Source organism: Metopolophium dirhodum, chromosome 1 (assembly GCF_019925205.1).
Source record: "Metopolophium dirhodum isolate CAU chromosome 1, ASM1992520v1, whole genome shotgun sequence".
NCBI lineage: Eukaryota > Metazoa > Arthropoda > Insecta > Hemiptera > Aphididae > Metopolophium > Metopolophium dirhodum.
The window spans coordinates 37,358,733-37,380,962 of record NC_083560.1 but is presented as its reverse complement, the minus strand read 5'-3'; the positions used below and the strand labels follow the sequence as shown (position 1 = coordinate 37,380,962).

At 27.7% G+C, this 22,230-nt stretch overlaps 2 protein-coding genes and 2 long non-coding RNA genes across 5 annotated transcripts; all 4 read right to left on the bottom strand.

Moving 5' to 3' along the window:
• Positions 1-9,846, bottom strand: LOC132934832 (uncharacterized). Of its 2 annotated transcripts, none has more exons than XR_009663090.1 (4): positions 8,559-9,846; positions 8,002-8,068; positions 2,001-2,131; positions 1-1,906 (listed from the first exon to the last, which is right to left on the bottom strand). It is a non-coding gene; the product is annotated as an uncharacterized LOC132934832 (long non-coding RNA). The 2 variants fall into 2 exon arrangements; XR_009663091.1 differs by having other exon boundaries at positions 8,700-9,846.
• A 604-nt stretch (positions 9,847-10,450) lies between these two features.
• On the bottom strand, positions 10,451-13,003 carry LOC132937026 (uncharacterized). The gene is made up of 4 exons (XR_009663587.1): positions 12,161-13,003; positions 11,972-12,092; positions 11,724-11,895; positions 10,451-11,277 (listed from the first exon to the last, which is right to left on the bottom strand). It is a non-coding gene; the product is annotated as an uncharacterized LOC132937026 (long non-coding RNA).
• Positions 13,004-14,234: 1,231 nt separating this feature from the next.
• On the bottom strand, positions 14,235-15,137 carry LOC132933595 (uncharacterized). Its single transcript, XM_060999861.1, has 3 exons — positions 15,040-15,137; positions 14,766-14,973; positions 14,235-14,640 (listed from the first exon to the last, which is right to left on the bottom strand). The coding sequence occupies exons 1-3, from the start codon at positions 15,098-15,100 to the stop codon at positions 14,235-14,237; spliced, it is 675 nt and encodes a 224-aa protein (XP_060855844.1). The 5' UTR covers positions 15,101-15,137.
• A 3-nt stretch (positions 15,138-15,140) lies between these two features.
• Positions 15,141-16,161, bottom strand: LOC132937715 (uncharacterized). Its single transcript, XM_061004399.1, has 5 exons — positions 15,967-16,161; positions 15,736-15,858; positions 15,369-15,566; positions 15,242-15,319; positions 15,141-15,158 (listed from the first exon to the last, which is right to left on the bottom strand). The coding sequence occupies exons 1-5, from the start codon at positions 16,159-16,161 to the stop codon at positions 15,141-15,143; spliced, it is 612 nt and encodes a 203-aa protein (XP_060860382.1).
• Between the last annotated feature and the right edge of the window lie 6,069 nt (positions 16,162-22,230).

Sequence of the window (22,230 nt, the reverse complement as noted above, 5' to 3'; positions counted from 1 at the left end):
TGCATAAATGTGCATAATACATACATATTATATAGATAATGAATAATTTAAGATTTTTAAGTTTAAAAATAATAATGATGCACAGGCACAAGTCCAATAAGCATTTAAAGTTCAATTTTTGACAAAATTCATCAAAATCTTAAAAATTTAAAAAAGTTAAAAATTTAACATTCAGTTTAATTAGACACATTATAGTTATAGTTATAATACAAATATACATATAACATATAGTTTGAGAAAAAATAAATTCGCGGACACATTGTACGACATAAATAAACTAGGAAATATATTTTACAAGATAAAATTAAATTGCGAAATGTGATTGCGATCAGTATGAGACATGAGTTGGTCACACAGTACACAACCCATACACTATAATACAATATGAACCAAAACCAATCTACTAAAATTAATACAAAATTTTTTAAATATGGACAGACATGAATATACTATTTTAAGAATAAATAATTATAATAATAAAATAATTATAAATACACAATTACTTAAAATAATTTGCCATACTTTTAATTTTTAATTTTATATATTAGGTATGACTTATAATGACAGATGACTTCTTAAAAATTCACGAAGCCTGTTGCCTGTACATAAGCATTTCAGCGTGGTAATAGTTTTACGATCAGTTCTCGTCCAAAATGTACATAAAATTTTAAAATTTATAATACAAAACATGATCAATGGTCACAGTTACAATTTTAAATTTGACTCTCCATATGAGAATACCAGGAAAAATATAAACGTACATTTCAGATTAAATGGTGCCAATGTGTAATTTTGTCCACAAAAATACAGTAAGGGAATGATCTTGTTCTTTGAATTCAACCGAACTAGATGATTATTTTAGAAATTGTCAACGTAGACTCGCTTTAAAACCATCTGGAATATCAAATATTATATTACAGATGGTTTTAATTAATATATTAATATTACATTAAAATATTCAAATATGCACTAAAAAATAATTAATAAAATTAATACTTTTCTTTAAAAAAAATCTGTATTTTGTAGGGAGTTTTAATCTATAAGAAAAATAGGAATCAATTGTCCACACGGACATTTGTTGTCTTTGTCCTACATGTGCGTAACATAGCAAAATTACGCACAGTAGATAACGTTTAGCTCTGTTAGTTTAAAAATTAGAGTGAATCGACCTATTACAAAACTTGATGGTAAGGACATTATTTGTGTAACCAACATACGAACACAGATAGTGTACTTATCATAGTTTACGATAGTTCAATTTTTAACAAGTGATGCGTACATAATATAACGTAAATTAAAAATGATCATAACTCACTTAAATACTGTAAAATCGTAAAAAAAAAACACGAACACAGATAATGTTCTTAACCTCAAGTATTATTATAGGTCGATTCACTATAATTTTTAAACTAACAGAGCTAAACTTTATCTGCTAAGCGTAAATTTGGTACTTTGACAACTTTAAGTTATGGAAAAATATATTTTAAAAATATTAATAGTTTTTCAAAGAACGAGTGTCTTATATTAGGACTTAGGATCCTCCAGTAGACTCACTTTGTTTTTAAAACTTTTAATAGTTCTTCTAAACTATTTTCAAAATACCGTATACATTGTTCAAAGACAAATCTACCCCTACCACAACATTTTTCAATACTATGAATTTTTTATAAAAGATCGTTTGACTCTTTCGTTGTTGTAATAGGCATTTTAAAGAAATTCAAAATAATGTTCTAGGAATTTTTTACATAGTACCTAGAACATTATTTTTATTTCTTGTAAAATAAACCCGTGTTCATCCATTGTAAAATCTTCAGTATTCCAAAACATTGTGAAGTTCTTTTTTCAATTGGTTCCAAAGTAATGGACAAGCTATTAGATGAATCATCAATTGTCATGGAAGTATTATCTGAAAGGTTATTAATTTTTTCAGTATTTGATTTTAATGTTGGATTTAAATTACAAGTTGAAATGTTTTTTAGTAAGAATTTTTTATATAGTACCTTTTACATTGTTGTGTTGTCTTCTGATGACTGTTCAGCAGCTTCATTTACTATTGGACTTATCAATTGATCTTCACATGTACTTAATACAGGCACCTCATTAATTGACACTGTCAGCAAAGCATTAGGTGCTAATGATTTGAAAAAAAGAATTTTATTTTAAATTATTATATGGATTTAAAATTTTACTATAAAACAGAAATATAACATCAGAGAAAGATTATTTAAAAGGACATTCCCAAGCAGGGACGGCCTGGCCCACCGGGATACCGGGAGGTTCCCGGTGGCCTGGCCTATTGAGATTTGTCATTGGCCTGACGGCCGTACCACATTATTTTTTAAAATAATTAGGTAGTTTCTTTATACTAAAAAAATATATTATTAATATTTGTAAACTACTATACTACAGTATATAAAAATCCCGATTCGAACACCCGTAGCCTGTATTCCCGTAAAGTAAATTGTAATATTATAAGTTATTAGTGGTTATTAGTTATTACTAATAAGACGTAATAGAGAATTCCTCATGTAATATGGGTATTTTGGGATGTATAAAAGCATTATTATTTATTATTATTATTATGTATTTTTCGTCAGAGAGTCGTAGGTACCTACTTTGCTGCTCACGCACACGAATGCGGGTGTGGGATTTCTATCTAAATAGTAATTTTATTCATAGCCCATACCACCTACTCTATTTTTAGTCCGATCCAACTATATCGATAACTGATAACAATTATTACAATAATATAATTCTATGAAAATGAAACATATTAACACATAAACTACTTCGTAACATTACTATTTTTGTATTATGGTAAATGGATTGTTTATCGTTAATCGTTATACTAGCTCAATAGCTGGAGACCTGGAGTGTATTAATAATGTATAGATACTTTTGTGCTCTGCATCGTGATAAAGTCCGCTGTAGTTGGAAACTCATTTTAAAAGTTATATTATATTATACAATCCTTTTTGTATAATCTTTTTATTTAAAATGAAACCAGTAAACAGAAAAGGAGGAGCTGCTCGAGAAAAAGAAAAAAAGAAAAAGCAGTTATTGGAAGTCAGTAAGAAATGTGTAAAATTAAATTCATTTTTTTCAATGAATACTTCAGGTAATTTATTTAACTATTATATTTATTATTTAGGAAGTACTCTAGTTGGTAGTTTGTAATCTAGTCATCCGAATTAATCTAAATTTAATTAATCCAAATTAAACAGTTAACTAAATAAATAGTAAACCTATAGCCAAGTGCCCAATTAAGCAGTGTGTAGATTATTTTCTATTTAGGAGTTTAAACAAAATATAATAATCTAACCATTCTAACCTAGTACAGTATACAGAACATAGAAGTACCTAAGTACTTTTATAATATTTATTTTTATTTTTGTACCTATGTATCATAGATGGCCAACGTTTGGATGAGGTCAAATGTGTTTCCAACGTCTTACCCAACCTGAATCCAATCAATGAAATTATTTTAGAGGAAAATAAAACAGAAGCAGAAGAAATAAATGAAAATGGTAATTACACAATTAATATTTAATTCAAATGTTTTTATTTGTTAAATTTTGATAGAATGCAAACAAAATATGTTAAATACTCTAATTGTCACTGTGGATATAAGTGCACTGTGCATTCTATAATTTGGTAGAATTTATTTTAGTTGATTATTAAAACTGAATTATAAACTTATAACATAATATTATCTGTAATACATCTTTACCTACATTATTGCAATATTGTATATTATTATGATAATGTAGGTAGGTATTAAGCACTTTTATATTTATTTTATTTATCTTTGTACCTATGTATCATAGATGGCCAACGTTTGAATGAGTTTGGATGTGTTTCCAACGTTTTACCCAACCTAAATCCAATCAATGAAATTATTTTAGTAGAAAATAAAACAGAAGCAGAAGAAATAGATGAAAATGGTAATTACAAAATTAATTCAAATGTTTTTATTTGTTAAATTTTGACTGAATGTAAATACGGTAATGCAAACAATTTTATGTTAAATACTCTTATTCCCATTGTAGTCTGTGGAGTGTGGATATAGGTGCATTCTATATTTAAGTAGAATTTATTTTACTTGAGACTCAACTAAACTAAAAAAATAAATACCTACTATACAATATTGTCAATTTTATGAAAATGTATCTAGGTAACTAGATCTAGTATCATAGTAGCATATTAATATAGTAATATACTATCTTGTAATACATTACTAATTATTATTGTATTAGTAGTCATAATAATTTCTGTAAAAATAATTATGACCAACATTCTGCATAATATGTATAATGTATACATAATGAATAAGCATATTATATCATCTAATAGTATAATTTCATAATTATCATATTTAATTTGATTAGAAAATAGTTTTGACCAGTGTGGCTATATGTTAAAATATGTAATTACTAATATTGATTTTTTTTTTCTATTATTGCAGTTTATCATGATGATGAACATATTACCATTTAGTTTATATTATGTTGTGTTTTTCCATATGTTCTAATTTTGTGTGTATTTGTATTATTATATTATTGTTATATCTAGTAAATTTAAACTTAATCTGTTAATTTAAAATTGCCGTTTGGCGTTTATATATTATAAATGAATAAATAAATAAATAACATAGTGAATCCGATAATAATGTCATTGATGTTTTTAAGAAACCAAACTCAAATAATATGTCATTATTTTTAAAAATGCACCCGATTCAACCTACAAACGATACTGATTTACAATTTGTATCAAAAAAAGCATTTTTTCGAAAAGATGGTGTCAAAAGATTATGGATAAGTTTTTGTAAATCAACTAATAAACTTTTCTGTTTTGTTTGTTTGGCGTTAACTTCTCAAGATTCTGTTTTCATAAAAGGATTTGATGATCGGAAACATGTGTACCAAAGAATAAATGAACATGAAAATAGTCGCATCCATAGCCACTCATCAGAAGTTTTTTTTCTTAAATCTCAGAAAAAAGACATTAAAATGTTGTTGACGATCAATCAAAACAATAAAAGAAAAGAAGATGTTAAAAAAAATAGACTTATTTTACAAAGGATCATAGATGTTTTAAAGCTGATTGGAAAGAGAGGGTTGAGCTATAGAGGAAACCGAAACGAAGGTACTCACTCTTTAAATAATAAAATATTAGATCAAGGGAACTTTTTAGAAATTATGATATTACTTAGTAAATATGACTCAGTTATAAATGAACACTTAAATACCATAATTTCTTAAAGCGAAACAAAGTTTCTTGCTGGTAAGAAGGGCCGTGGAAATTTACTAACGTTTTTATCAAAAAATACATTACAGTCTATTATAACAATAACTTCTTCTTTAAGAACTCATCAAATTGGAACAGAAATTAAAGAATCAAAAATGTTTTCTGTTCTTATAGATACAACCCAAGACATAACTGTAATTGACCAATGTTCAATTGTAATAAGATATATTTTACACGATAGAGTATGTGAAAAGTTAGTAGCTGTTAAACCATGTCATGATTCAAGTCGAAAAGGAATGTCAGAACTTCTTTTGAACACTCTTCAACAATTAGAAATTTATGTAGAAAATTGTATTGGAAATTCGACTGATGGGGCTGCTAATATGCAAGGACAGTATAAAGGAATGACAGCATTCTTATCAAAATCGTCCCCTAATCAAGTACATGTATGGTGTCATAGCCATATATTGAATCTAGTTCTATGTGATGCAACTAGAAATCCTCTTTTAGTTGCATCATTATTTGTATTACTTAGCAAATGTGCTCAGTTCTTTAGAGAATCCTATTTGAGAATGGATGTATGGCGTGAAATAAGCTTACAAGAATTTGGAAAGAAAAATCAAAAAAAATTACAATTAATTGGTAAAACTAGATGGTGGTCAAAACAAATTGCTCTTGAACACATTTTTGGTAAATATCAACAATCCAACATATTCCATGCCTCATTGTAGCATTTTCCAAAATAATTAATAACCAAAAATTCAATCCGGATGTCCGAATAAAGACAAAGAATTTGTTAAATTAACTGTTAAAGTATGATACCATCTTGACAGCACATATTTTTTCTAAAATTTTTTATACAACTGGCCCACTGTCAAAATATCTTCAATCTAGTGGCATAGATTTACTCAAATGCCAACAGTTAGTAAAGGCAGCATTAAAACAGTTAGAAACATTTAGGCGTGGAATGGAAGGCATAAAAATAACGAGTAATTCATTTATTGAGTGGGCAAATAATAAAATAGATCAAATTATGGATGATGAAGAAAATATGTTATGTACTCAAGAACAATTTGAAGTAACACGTTTCAGGAAAAAAAAAAAATGCCCGGAGAGAATTTGGATGATGATCCTATTTAAGATGCTGAAAAAAAATTTACAGTGGAAATACATAACTACGTAATGGATACAGTAATTGAAAGTATGACGTCAAGATTTTATAATAATGATGAATTGTTGACAGACTTGGCGCTTTTGTCACCTATACAATTTTTAGAACATAAGAAGAAATTACCACATCAAGCTTTTAAAACTTTATCAAAAAATATATTGAAATTTACCAACTGTAAAACTGAAGATGAAGTTTATAATCATATTCATGAAGAATTAATAAGTTTTTCAAATAACTGGGAATTTTTAAAAATGTCGATTGCAGATGAGTATGAAATAATGAATTGGGAGATTGAAAATGACGAGGATGATTTGGAAGTTGACTCTGAGAAAATAAGTCAAGTTATGTGTAATAGTTGTAGAAACTGTACACTGTGTTGTTACAAGTTATTGATAAAATACAATTTATACAGTAACGCTTATTAAGTATTAACAGTTGCTTATAAGTATTTATTGTGTCTTCCTGTTACCCAAGTTACCTGTGAATGATCATTTTCAACTTTAAAGTACATAAAAAATAGGTTGAGAAGTAAACTTAGTAATGAAAATACTGAAGCTTTTATGTTAATGTCAGTTGAAAAAGAAATGTTGATAAATATTGATAATGATCAAATAATTGATTTATTATCACAAAAAAGTAAGCTTCTTTCAATATGTCTTTAAAATGTCATAACTTATAATTTATATTTAAAATATAAAATTAATTATAAAAGCTTAATTTAATAAATATTCATTTTGATTTGTTAGTCAGCGTTTATAAAATATAATTTGTTATAAAAAATTCAAGCATATAGTGGCTAATTTAACTTTTTGTTCAATTGTTTAAAGATAATACATAGAGTCATAGAAATAGGTGTAACTAGGCCTTTAGGCTTCAAGGAAATTGAATTGAGATGAACAGTCTCACTAAAATATTGATACTGATTGAAGGTCAATTTTTTTTAATGCCCTCTTACATAATATAATAAGATAAATAAATAATTATAAAACAAATAGGTAGTGTTGGTGGGGAGGGGGTAAAACATAAGCTCAGCCATCCCCTACACCCCACCACCACTATAGTTATGCCTAAAGGATTTAAGGTAAACATTGATATGTGGCCTGGGTAATAAATTTTCCCGGCCTGAATTTTTCTCCCAGGCCGTCCCTGTTCCCAAGTCATTGTCTTGGGTTAACTGATTTAAGAGGAAAAATTACTATATTTAGTATGTTTATCCAACAAAAATAAGTAAGTTTCATATTTTCCGCGGTCATTACGGATAGATTGTTGAAAATTAATTTGGAATTAATTAAAAAATATATATATATTAATATAAAGAATAGGGAATTCTTGTTATGAACTAGTGTTTTTACTGCATGGGTTTGCTTTATTCTAATTTATTAATAAAACTTTCTTTCTTATATTAAATCGTGAGATGTTTATAATATTGTTCATTTATACTTTTTAAAAGAAAAAGTTCAAAGTTATTATATTATATAGCAAAATAAAACCTTGAATTTACCTAAACTATAATAATACAAAGCTAATTAATAATTAAAAAGTTAATATAAAATAAAATAACAAATAATTAATTTTTTTCTTACCGTTATCTAAAAATAATGATAGAACAGCGCCTGGTTTTAATCTGTTCTTTAGTATTTTTCAGTATTCCTGAAACAATAGAGTTTAAAATGAGTACTATAAACTCTTATACCACATTTTACTATTTTAGCAGGATCATTTTTAAATCCACATTTTTCTCAGTTTGATCCATAAAGTTGGGGAATAGCATTTGAAAATAAAAATCGCTTTATTCCTGGCTTATAGTTTTCTTCTAAAAAATTATCACTACATAATATACGTTGCCATTCATGACAACGATCAGTTACTAAAACTTTAAGCCATTCCCTTCCCATGTATTCATTTTTGGGAATTCTATATTAAAACAAATATCAATGAATACAATAAATTATTATATTAGGAAAATAAACACAAAGTAGAAATTATTAGGCTAAACCGGGTACAAAATAATTTTCAGTATCCCGCACCAGGATAATGAACCATGTCAATAATAATATGATTCAAAAATCAATGTGCGTTTTTTTTTCCACAACAGTTTGAGCAAGTAAATTTCTAGAACCAATTGATACTCATTACTCACCCATGATAAATAACTCTTTCACGATTGACATTGGTGTTATTAGATCTATTGCATGATATATGCAGTTGGAACTTAGAAAAATGAACCCGATCAATGGACGTGGGTAGTCTCGATCACTCAGGCTTGGAATGTATACGATACCTGGATCTAGGTCTCCTATAGACCGATGATTGTGTTTTGAGGTGTACTTTTTCTCGTGGTAGTTAACACGTTGAATGCGTACTGACGCTATTTGGCACAAAGTACATGAATGAAACCTAGAAATACGTAACTTTTTGATTTTATAGTCACAAATATATGAGATATTATTTGTATTATTAAAAATTAATGTTTGAAAAGCACGTATTTATTATTTTAGGTAGACAAACACACAGGGTAAAAAAAAATATTATTCTGTCACGAAAACTACGAAAACAGTAGACTACCGACTAGTGATAAGCGGAACTCCTGTAATCACGGTCTTGGATTATAAATCAGTAACGAATACTTTTGTTCGTTCCATCGGTACATAGTTACAAATTACCAAATGGTCCCCGACAGTAGACTTCTGTTTTATCGACCGGCAGTCACCACGTTCGCCGTACGATTCTACAATCTAAAACATTTCACGTTTACACGAGAAAAATTACACACGAACAATTATTACGCAGAAATGAATAAATCGCGAAAGTATTTAACGGGAATAAAAAAAATTCGGGATAGTACATAGGTAATAATCCGGAAATTATTGGTGATCGCGTTCGTTCCCTCCTGGAAGTTGATGCGGACCTAATTGGGGCCGCGTGGGTGAGGTGAGGTTGAGGTAACCAAAGGTTATACGACAACAGAAAAAAAAAAAACCAAAAAACACAACTTTTGCACTGCGATGGTTAACTTTATTGTTACGGTATTTGCCCGGTCGGTAACCGTTTTAACGCGAGTCCAAAACAAACAAAAAAAAATAAGAGAAAAGACGATTGGCCGGGGACGTGTCGGTGTCCGTCTCGTGCGGGTCGTCGATGATAAACTGGTGACTTTTCAATCCGGTTCACCCAACGGCCGGCCGACGGTTCACAGCGCGGGTGTCGCGCGCTGGCGTCGTCCGTCGTCGATTGGCGGTTTGTTTGAGAAGCGAAGCGCGGCTTTCCGCGTAAAAGGCTATTTGAATTCAAACAGCTATTACGCGGGACCGCGTCAAAGTCTTGCGATTCCGTGATCGCCGTCCCTCCCATAACATAAATATACGTAAATTAGGAAAAAAAGGCTGGAAAAATACTTCACTGGAATTAAATGCACCAAATTCATAATATATTTTGTAGGTACTCAATTAGGTGCCTAAATGGTAGGTAGTAACTTGAGAAAATCACTTATTACCTAACCAAAGTATTGAATAAATAATATACTATATTACTATGTGAATCATAATGGATATCACTTAATTAACATACAAATATACAATTTTTTTAATGTTAAAATTTTATTAGAATATTATATTATTATTACATATTACATGTATATTAATTTAGATACCTAATAGCATAAACATAATATTCTACTTTAGATTTGTAATTCAAAATTAAAAATACTCAATCTAAACTCAATTGTATTCTCATTATTTTTATTTTCATATAGTAGTATAATTTATAATGATTTTAAGTATCTACTTTTCTTTTTTGTTAAAAAATTAAAAAATAAGTCATTGACAAAATAATTTTTTTCACAAACATAACTCTAGAGTGTAATGGTATAGTTTTTTTTAGCTAAATAAAGCAACTAATTACTTTCTGATGGGTGGTGGGGTAAACATATAAAAAATAAGAACACAAATTAAAGGAAATAAGTAGGTACCTAACCTATATATCAGAATATTCCTAATTTTTTAAGTCTTCATCAATTATGACCATTGTTGATAATTGAGGAATTGTAATAAAAGCCACTGAAGCTATTTGGTAATTGCAAACCTATTCATTTTTCAAAGAAATTTGTCTTTCCTCGTTGTAAATGGGAACGTGTTTGACGACCAGTAAACTAATAATTTACATATTTTTTTCAATTTGATAACTAATATTACTATGATCAATTTTTATTAATCGTTACTATAAGCATAAGCTAAATATACAATTAAACATTTAATACATTTTTAACTACAAGATAATTTGGAAATTGTTAATGAATTTTGTCGAAACGTGAACTTTAAATGCTTATGACAAATGGTGGCTATGTATCTCTCATATTTGTGAACAGATATTATAGAAACTATAATAGGATCCCTGTATTACATTTTCAAATTCTTTGACATAGCAAAGAACTTTTTATTGACATTAATTTTAAAAACAATACTTATCGAAAAAAATTAAAATGTATTATCCCCATAACTAGTTAAAAAAGAGTAAAATTGTTTTAAAAACTGTATGGTGTATAGAAAATGATAATAGGAACATTCGGGGAACAAATCATGTATCTATACCTAGGTATTTATTTTAGTTACACTTATAAAACAAAATTAATTTTTGTCAAAAATATAATAATTTTTCCTTAATTATCTTTTTGTTTTTCCGGACGTATTTGAAAACAACTGGGAACATTCAATCTTTACCTGATTAATGCATCCAACTAGATGCACTTTCCCATCAGAAAAGATACCAATGTCTAAACTAGTTATGTGTTCCTTTACAATTTAAATATGTTGAGGCCCTCTGCGTTATTTAAATTGAATTCTTGCTCAGCAAAATTGTATCACCTAAAAATTAAAACTTTGTTAAAAATATGTCAGTGCACTATTTGTCTTCTCTCTTTGAACAACAATCAACATGCAAATGTGAGTACAGTAGATCCAGTTTTGTACCATTAGTTTTAATATATTAAATATTAGAGTGATAATACATAATGTTATAATCAAACTTATAGGCAAAAATATTTTTTAAGAAATCTTATGGGGAAGCACATATTATATTTATATTTTATTTTTAAAACGAGTTATGGATATTATATAATTGTAACATATAATTTATAACGTATTATTTATTTGTTAATTTATTTTGACTAAACGGGCTGAGCCCTTAGATAAATATATGTCCACGCACACAAATTAGATATTATACAATGTGTCCTGTGAACAGGTGGGTATGTTGGTTAATAGCACAGTAAAAAAGATTTAGAATATAAACCTATCAACAATATTCTCACCTTTAATTTTCATGATTCGCTCCAATATTGTATGGCTTCATCTGAGTCTGTAGAATTATCTTCAAGAAAGTCAACGTCTGAAAAATTGTCAATACATTAGCTAGTTCCTTGTATATGGTACATCATATATTTCAGTTTTGAAAACGGTAATAAGTATAATCCATTGTATGAACTAAAAACGATAAGCTATTAAGTGACTTTTGGTTTTGGAAAATGTTTAAAATTGGATACTTGAGTGATATACTTACATAAGTGTGTGTGAATTATACATTATTAAGTATCTAAGGCTTTTCAGGGCGAATTAAATTCATCAACTGTAAGGCCTCCAAATCCTTTATTCGTCTGTTCATTTTGGAGAAACAAAGTTTTCTGAAAATGTCAAGTTGTAAAAAATATATAAATACCTAATTTATAATTTATGTTAAATGTTTTTATACCTCTTAGATGCAATTTCCTAGTCATGCTCGGAGTAGTACCAATGTTGCAGTAAATTACTAAAATGTATTTTACTTCTCTATCCCAGACAAGGGGTTTGGATTATGTTTTGACTTTTTGAGACAGCCTCTGACCATGTTTACTAATTTACTGAGGATTGTTTGCAATCGCTAATTATGAAATGATTACTGCAGATTATAAATTGGGATAATCATTTAATTCGAAGATTTTTAGCCATTATTTCCTTCTATTTCATTGATTTTTTGGAAATATATATCTGTGAACAAATTAGCAAATTAGACTGACTATTATTAAGAAATATAATCAGTACAACTAGAAAATAATACTTACAAATAAAAATTAACGTAATGTGACGAGGCGATACTTTAGATGTTTTACTAAAAAGAATACATTTATCCATCAGAATTTTTTACTAAAATGTATGAATAGAACTGTACGAATGTAGTCTGTAGTCTGTATTTTTTATGTCTGTGAAGATAGTTCCGTCCTAGTTAGCTCCTTTACCACTGATAAGATAATGCTTGATACCAGTTATATAAAGTTGCTACTAAATTTATTAGGGGCAACTAAAATTAAATTATTATAAGCAAAATTATATGTTATTAAAACATGTTATATAATTCTAGTATTATTACTCTATATAGTTAAAAAGACAAGAATAAGAAAGAATAATTACTATAAAAATATCAATTCAAATAGTTTCCATAACTATAATCTATATATAAAATATGTTAATTATAAAACAAGACAGTTATTAATTTATAATCTGTATATTATTATATTATAGTGTTTGTGTCCATAATATAAATTAATTAGATGTTGTAGTCAATATAACTGCATTATATTTTTGATTATTTGAAAATATTACATTACGTGTAGTTATATATTTTAATTTATACCATGTTAACGATAGGATAGTTACATAATATTTCAAAATCAATCTTTCATCTCCTTTACAAACCATACTGTCCAAAGATAAACCATTCCTTAAACTTATTTAAACCATTAGTTTAGGAGGCCTAGCTAACTTCAATTTTCTTTTATAAATAAATTGTATAATGTGTTATTATAATTAATCTGTAATTAATTTGTAATAACACAAAGTTACAATAAAATATATATTAAATTAAATACAATTGCATGAAAGTATATTTACGGACAAATTACCTAAAGATGGAATGGAATATTATCACAAAAAAAGTTCCCAATTAATCAAGCAATAGGTAGTAGGTACACAATGTGTTCAAATTTAAAATAATCGCGATTCGCAAGTGATTCAAATTTAAAGTCGGCAAAGTTGTTTTTTATTTGATAACAATTATTACTATCATAATTCGTGGTACATAGCGATAAGACAGAATGGTGGCGGGCTCGAAAATAAACGATTGGATCATCGCAGGAAAAAATTTTTTGTGATCCATGATGACAAAAATGTCCACCAGAGTGAGTCACGTCTAATCCCTATCATTTTATCATTGATGATAATCACGATTCATGATAACGCATAGCAGTATCATTGAACTATATGATAACCATGAACTAAGATAGTATGGACCACGGTTTAAGATATACAGGTTGCGTATCGGACACCCATATTTTGACCGGTGAACTAACTATCTGAAACAGCTGTTCCCTCTACTACTAGCGCACCGTGTGGACAAGTTTATAGCTTCTATTCCATACCATATTATAGCAAATAACTGTGGTAAGTGGTTGCTGGTTACTGTTTGTCTTTTATTAATACGGGCCCGCGTAAAACTCAATACAACAATAAACGGGATCCATACTATTTTATTAGTGAGTACAATTTACAAATACAAATTACAATATTACAATCTCCATTTTCAATAAATTAAATTAAAGTAACAATATATTATTTTATATAAAGTATTCAAATACAATACAATATAAATACATAAACATAACAATGGTAAATAGTAAATACTGTTAATAAATGTACATACATGATACAATAAGTATGCAATATAATTTATAAATAATAATAAAATATTGTATTTAAGAAAATTACATAATACCTCGTTAAAAACAATATTGTTAAGTCGAAACTAGCTTGGACAATTTTTTTTTGGTTCTGTTTTGTTTTTTATTGTTTTGATTATCCATGTAAGTAAATTGTCTCATTCTCATAATTATGTAATAAGAAAATATATTAGTAAGAATATCATTTTTATGTAAATAGCAAGGAAAATATATGGTAGAATAACTTTTGAAAAATTCGTTGTATGTTTCTTCAAATACATCATTTGACCTACAATACTTACCAAAACATAGTTCTAGTCTTTTCAAAATGATGTATAAATTATGATCTGGGTGTGTTAAATATCCCTTACTTTTTGCTTGGACTAAATCAGCTTCTGGTCCAAATGTAGAATTTAAATTTTTTAATCCTTCTATACATTCTTGACATTTAGTTCTAGCAACCAAACGTTTCCCTATATACCTATATCATCATACATCATACATTATTTACTTAGGTACCTAAGTATCTAAAACTGTTAATTTAGTTAGATATCATAATTAATATTGTAAATGTTCAAAATAATTATTTTAATATTGATTACTAACCCTGCTAAAAAGTATACTACACAATCAAACACAGTTGAGTCTGAGTAGTTATGTTCTAACAATATGTCGTCTAAATCCCAACAACCATCCTCAATAATTGTGTCCAGTTTTTGTCTTAAATTATTAATTTTTTCAGTTCTTTGGGATATATTTTCTGGATCATTAATCAATTCCTTCAAGTCAGCAACAGAAATTACTGGAATACATTCTGTAAGTAGATAATCACAATTCACGAAGACAATCGGGTATTAATTAATTTTATATTGTTTTGGACCTTCTGATACTGTGCAATTCCCAGATTTTGGTGGTTTTACAACTGAATATACTGTCAACATTCTATACAATTGTAAAAAAGTAGGGGTTGAGGGATGGTCATTAGGCCCCGCTACCTGTCTAAGGATTCCAAAAAACTTCTGTAAGTTAATAAGGTTATGTTTTAAGAAAATAAATAATTAATATTTTAGAAATAATCTTACCTCTAGACTATCTTGGTTAAATTTTGCTGTTAAAACATAAATAAATAATGGATTTGCCTCAAATAAAGTGGAAGATACCTGTTTAAATATTGTCTTATGTTTAGTTTATTTTTATTTTAAATTTGACACTGAATAATCTACTTACATTTATGTTTGTTAATGGTGTCTCAAGTTCAGAAGTAATGGCTGATGATAATAAATGCTCATAATTACTAATATTGGCTTCAAATATAGATGTACTATTATTTGAACTTTTACTATCATTTATGGTACTATAAGAATGGTCATTCAATACATTATACGTCATACTATTTTCATCATGAATCTTAAAAATATGCGTAATTATTAATTTGGTGCTATATCCGATACAGCTTAAAATTAATGAAAGTACAATGTACATGGTAACAACCTAACAATATAATATTGTAATTGTTTAATAGTATACAATACTATACGGCATATATAATATTATATATAAATAAATGCAAATTCACCTTTCTCTTTTTAGGTGGAGAAATATCTAAGACTGCATTTTGTAAAACCTTATTAATAGTTTCATTTACCACTGTAAGTTTAGGAATAGCACCAGGTCTAAGTTTTGGTATTTTCAAACATATCTAAACAAATTTCAGAAATAATTTTAAGAACCAAAATTTTGTCTAAAATAATATAATTGTCTAAAATGTATATTATAATTTTTGAAGATTATTGTAATAGTACAGTACCGTATACTTGCTGAATCCTTTCCCAGATTCCCATGTTTTTATAACATCATTTACATCAAAATGTTTCTCACAAACTTTCGAAGTTGGTTTCAATTTTAAATTCAAAGATTTTTCCCATAAACTTTTTAGCTCGTTGTTTTTTGGAATACAAAATTTACTTTTACTAATCTCGTTACAATAAGGAACACAACACATTTTAACCATTTTGTAAGTTATAGCTATTTTAAAAAGCTAGACTTTTAAATAACAAATAACTAAATTAATAATGATTATGCATTATGAATGTAACATATGTTATGTAGAATAGAATCAGGATTTAAGATATCTCATAATTCATATCGCCATGAATTAAATTAGTATAATATATCTATATAATAATGAAATATTATATTTTAATTTTTAATTCATGTTTAGCATATCATGAAAGAAATGCAAAAAAAAGCGGTAAATTTTACCCGGGGTCTAGTACGCTAAACTGTGATTAAGATAATGATATTAAGATATTTAAACCACTACGAGCGCTAGTGATTCTGGGCTCTCAGCTGTTTCAGATAGTTGGTTCTCCAGTCATCATAAAGCACTATTCATTATAGGCCGATGTTTAACCTGTATATCTTAAATCGTGGTATGGACTGGCGACGGTGTTAATATTTGCGGTCAAGTTATTCAACGGTATTTCTGTAGTGGGAGAAATTTAGCGACTGAAACGCTATCTATTTGAAAGAGTTGACACTATTTCAAATTATATAAATAAATACAACATATTAAAATGGTTTGAAATTGTAAGCCACAGATTCTCGATTTCTTATTGAAACTTTGTTATTTTATTTACCTGTGAAATGCAAGTATCCATGGATCTAAAACCGTTATAATTCAATATATTATGTACTTTTCAAATAAATATATTTACATATTATACATATTACATTGTGATTTTATTTTTTATAACTATACCACAATTTCTTTCCTTGAATTTTTATTTTATCCTTTTTAAAAATGTCTAGGAAGTGTAGTATAAAAAATTGTAAAAGTTTTGATGGTGAATGTTCTTTCTTTGGTGTCCCAAAAGATTCTTTAAATTCTTGGACAAATATTATAGAAAAAATAAATGGACGTGTAAGCAAAATAAAATTTGTGTGTGAAAAACATTTTTTACCTAAAGATATTATACAAACGTATGCAGAAGATAATACATTTTTAGATGTGAAGTTTCCTAAGCCAGTCCGATTGAGACTAGTAAAAGATGCTGTTCCTAAAATTTTTGATGATGATCAAACTGAATTAGCAAAGGTTGGTTGGTTGGTTGTAGACATCTTGTAGTATAACCTTTTGGTAAGCTTAATAATTAAAAGGTGGGTAAGTGTATGTCACTCTGCTGTACAGTAGGTTTCAAGTGGGACACTGTATAATGGATGGTATTAAATTTGAATTCAATGATATAATATTGTATAAGAAAAACAATCCTGAGTGAAATGGTTATTCAGCCTATGATAAAATAAATCACATTACATTATTTTATACAATCCTTAGGCATCTAGTAAGAGGATTCTTGATGACAGCCCTAATAGTAATGGAAAGGTTATTAAATGTAGGAGACAATTGTCATGGTCGACTAATAAGGACGACAAATACTCGACTATTATGAATAACTCATTTGGTGTAAGTAACCAATAATTTATTTTACAGTTAGCACTTGATTACGTTTTGATTAGTATTATTTGTTATAAAATGTAGATTATATTAAATGCATTATTTATAGAATATTCATATATCTTGTTGAATAGGTTTTAAATACATCAATTGAAAGTTCATTTAGTTTAAAAAATATTCAAAATAATGTAACATTACCAAATAGTTGGCACTCCCATGGTGATTGTGACGACTTGACATTTTTTAATGCTGTACATGATAAAACTAATGATATTGTTAAAATTATCATTGAGAAACGAATTGTTGTGACTAATGACCAACAAGTGAGATGTTACTTATTTGATAGAATGTTTAGTGAAGAAGAGTTAACATTGCCTAAAATTACAACTTATTCAACCCTGGAAATTGAAAAATTAATTAAATTATTCAATACTAAAAATATATGTGCAGGTGGTCCAAATGCGTTGAATTATCCAGGTACATAGGCTCATCATATTTATGTTTAAATAAAATTATTTGATTGGCGTATGATTATAAATATGATCAGGCTCTTTCCTTCTTTAGGTATTTCAGTTAAATATGGTACTAAAAACACCAATAATATTTGGAGACACGAGAAATGCTCTTTTATTCTACACAACCCAAATATAAAAAGGTGTAATTGGTGTGATAGAATTTGTACAGCATTTCGCAGTAAAAAACATGACAGTTTAACAAAAAATAGAACAAAAAGATTAGGCGGCACATTAACTCCAAATCGTGCAAAAACATTGTTTATATTAAAGAAAAAAAAACATAATATACAAAAATTGAATTTAAGGTTGGATATTTTTTTTTTTAAATACTATTATAAAATTCTGTATAAATAATCTATGTTTAAACATTAATCATCAGGTACAAAAATAAAGTAGCAAAAATTCAAAATAAATTAGTTGGTTTGCAAAATGAAATGGAAAAGTTTTCAGAAAATTCTGTTGTTGACATTTTAAAAAACAATAATGTTAATGAATCACAGCAAATTTTAATTAGAGAAATTTTTAACAGTAGTAAGGTAAAACCAAATAATAGAAGGTACTCAGAGAACTGGATATTACTTTGTATTTTATTTCACATCAGGTACCTAACCTAACCTTTTATTCTCAATTATATTAAATTAAATCACTCATCAATCATGAATTATGCATTTAACAGGTCTTCGTCCACATACAAATTTCTAAGAGAACAAGGTATTTTGCCTTTACCTTGCTCTCGAACAATTCGTGAATATTTAACTATGGTTAAATCAGATTGTGGCTTTGATGACAAATTTTTTAAATTGTTTAAGACCAAAATAAGTTTTTTAAAAGATACCGAAAAACACGGAGTACTGCTTTTTGATGAGATTTTTTTACGTGAGAGTATTAATGTTGACACTAAAACATTGTCTTATACTGGTTTGGAAGATTATGGTAAAGATAATTCTTCCTTAAATTCTGGTCAAAAAGCTGATCACGGACTAGTACTGATGTTCCAAAGTTTGGGTTCTAATATTACTCAGCCAATTGCAGTATTTGCATCAAAAGGATCAGTCAAAGGTGACTAAAATAAAATAAACCTGTAAAAATTCACAGTAATAAAAATCATTAAAATATTTTAGGAGTTGTACTCACTCAGTTGGTTGTTAAAGCAATAGCCCTTCTTGAAAATGCTGGAGCAAAGATAGATGGTGTAGTGAGTGATGCGAGTTCAACCAACAGGAGGCTATGGAATGAATTTGGAATATGTGGTAAACTTGGCAGTTTGAACAATTATATAACACATCCAATGGACAAAAATCGTAAAATTTATTTTTTCTCTGACGCACCACATTTAGTTAAGACTGTTAGAAACAGATTGTACAATAGTAAAACATTAAGGGTAAATAGTAATTTCTAATTAATTTTTAGTTCTACTATTGAAACTATAAAATAGAACAAAATAATCAGTATTAAGTATTACGTAATATTTATTTAACAATAATTAGGTGTCTAATGAAAAAAATTACATAAAGTGGGAACATTATGTACAACTGCACCAAGAAGACTTAAAACAAATGTCCAAAAGAGTTTGTCCAAAAATTACAAACAGACATTTAGTTTTGGACAGTTTTTCAAAAATGAATGTTAAGTTAGCCACCCAGGTATAAATAAACATCAATGTAGGTATGCAATTATTAACTACTTTTATTGAAAACTTTTTTTAATATTTCAGATGTTAAGTAATTCTGTATCAATAGGATTAAAATATTACAGAGATTATGTAAAAGTTCCAGAATTAAAAGACTCCCAAGAAACTGAAAATTTTTCAAAAATGTTTAATGATATTTTTGATTCGTTGAACAGAAAATTTCCAGCAGAGGGCATAAGAAAAAATTCAAAAGATTTTAAGGTAATGAAGAGTAGTTTTTAAATACCTACACATTGGTAAAATAAAATATAAACTACTTATACCTATATTAGGTTTTAGAAGACGCTCTAAAATTTATTGATGAATGGGAATTAAATGTAGTAAATAAAAAAATTCATGAGTACAATTTTTTAACAAAACCAACTGCTGAAGGACTTAGGGTTACAATAAAGTCTACAATGGAACTATCAAAATACTTGTTAGAAGAAATTGGATTTAAATATGTACTGACTTATAAGATGAATCAGGATAAATTAGAAGTAAGTAACTTCTATGATTCACATTTAGTTATATCTTAAATGGCTAAATGTTATGCAGGAGGCTTGATAACATTCATGGTCTGCAGGTTCTATGGTAGTACTTCCTATTTCATCTTAACTTACTTGCTTCCATTAGCCTATTAAAATAAAAATATTTTGTTGTAATATTTTCTTACCTATTTGTTTTGTTTTAACATTATAGCAATTTTTTGGTGTAGTTCGTCAAGCTACTGGTCCAAATGACCACCCAAGTACACCAACCTTCTTGCAGGTCTACAAAATATTATCCGCTTATTCAATTTTAAAACCTCCAAGAACAGGAAACTGCACAATTTTGGAAACTACAGCTCCTAAAATTAATTTGCACGACATTAAAGAAGTTTTTAATACTGAAGAATCTGTGAGATCAATAAAAATTCAAAATCTAGCTCGTAGATTAGATGAAATTTTAGATACTGATGTGTGGGAAGCTGATGATATTTTTGATCATAGTTATTATAAATCAACAGTAAAAGATTGTATTACTTATTATATATGTGGATATGTCAGTAGAAAATTATTAAATCATGTAAAATGCATTACTTGTAAAATGGCTATTCAAACAAGTTAGTACTAATTAATTTAATAAAAATTTACTTAATTAAATTAACTGTACTATATTTAGCTGGAAACTCTTCTAATATTCCTGAGGCAACATTAACCAACATGAAATCCAGGGGAGGTTTACAACATCCAAATCAAGGATTTTTCAAACTCATCTCAGCAATTGAGGATTCTTTTGAAATACATTGCAATAGTGAAAATATTTTTCAAAACTGTGTTGACGAGCTTCTGTCCAAAAGTGGACACTTGACAGTATTCCCGTGTTCTGAACATAAAACTGATATAATGACATATATTATCAGTTATTATATTACAATGCGGATGAGGCAACACACCGCATTACAAAATAAAGATCTAAAAAAGAAAAGTAGTCAACTGAAAAAAAAATCTAAATTAGTTAAGTATTAAGCTAATGTATAATACCTGTTATTTAAAAGTAGTGAAAAAAAAATAATATCCCTACCTATCTTAGTAATTAATAATGTATTTGTATCATGGAACAACATTATGTTTGTATGCAAGCATAACGATTGATCTCTGGTACCTACCTACTCCTGTTTTCAATAAAAAGTTTAAAATATTTTAATTTATTGTATAATTATTATTATTATTGTGTTTGTTAATGTTTGTTGTTTAAGTATGCATTTAGAACAAATATAAAAAGAAAATATTAGTGTATATTTAAAGATTTTAATAGCAATAGCATTTTAATTTTAAGAAAAATTTCGATACTATTTTTTTATAAATAGAAACATAATATTATACAACTAAATTTTACTTACCTCCGTAACTTTTAATAAATAACACCATAAAATATATTATTTAAATTGAAATAGCAATAACTGCAGTAGCGAAATGTGGGTTCAGATCTTCAGTCTTAGGCTGATTAGCGTATAAAAATTAAAAATATTTTTTAATTAAATAGTTATATACACAGTCAAAACATTCACGATTCACTAACCGTTCTCTTAAAGTGTTACATTTTACAAGTTAAAATTTTACATGCTTGATGCTTGCACAAGAATCAAGTACCCACGGTCACTTTCAAGCGCAATACGCCCAGCCAAGTGTGCACCGGCCAAAACGGCCTGACTGAAAAACTGTCGGGCGTATAACAGTTAAAAAAAAATATTAATAAGGTTACAATCATTTATATATATGTAAAACTGTATAAGTATATTACGGTATATTATATTATAGACGTATAGGTATTAGCATTTAGCATGAACTAATACTAATAATAAATAATAAACACAATTTATTATTTATATTATTTAAGAATTTACGAGGGAAAATAAGTAAAAATAATAGATAACAAAGAAGAGTA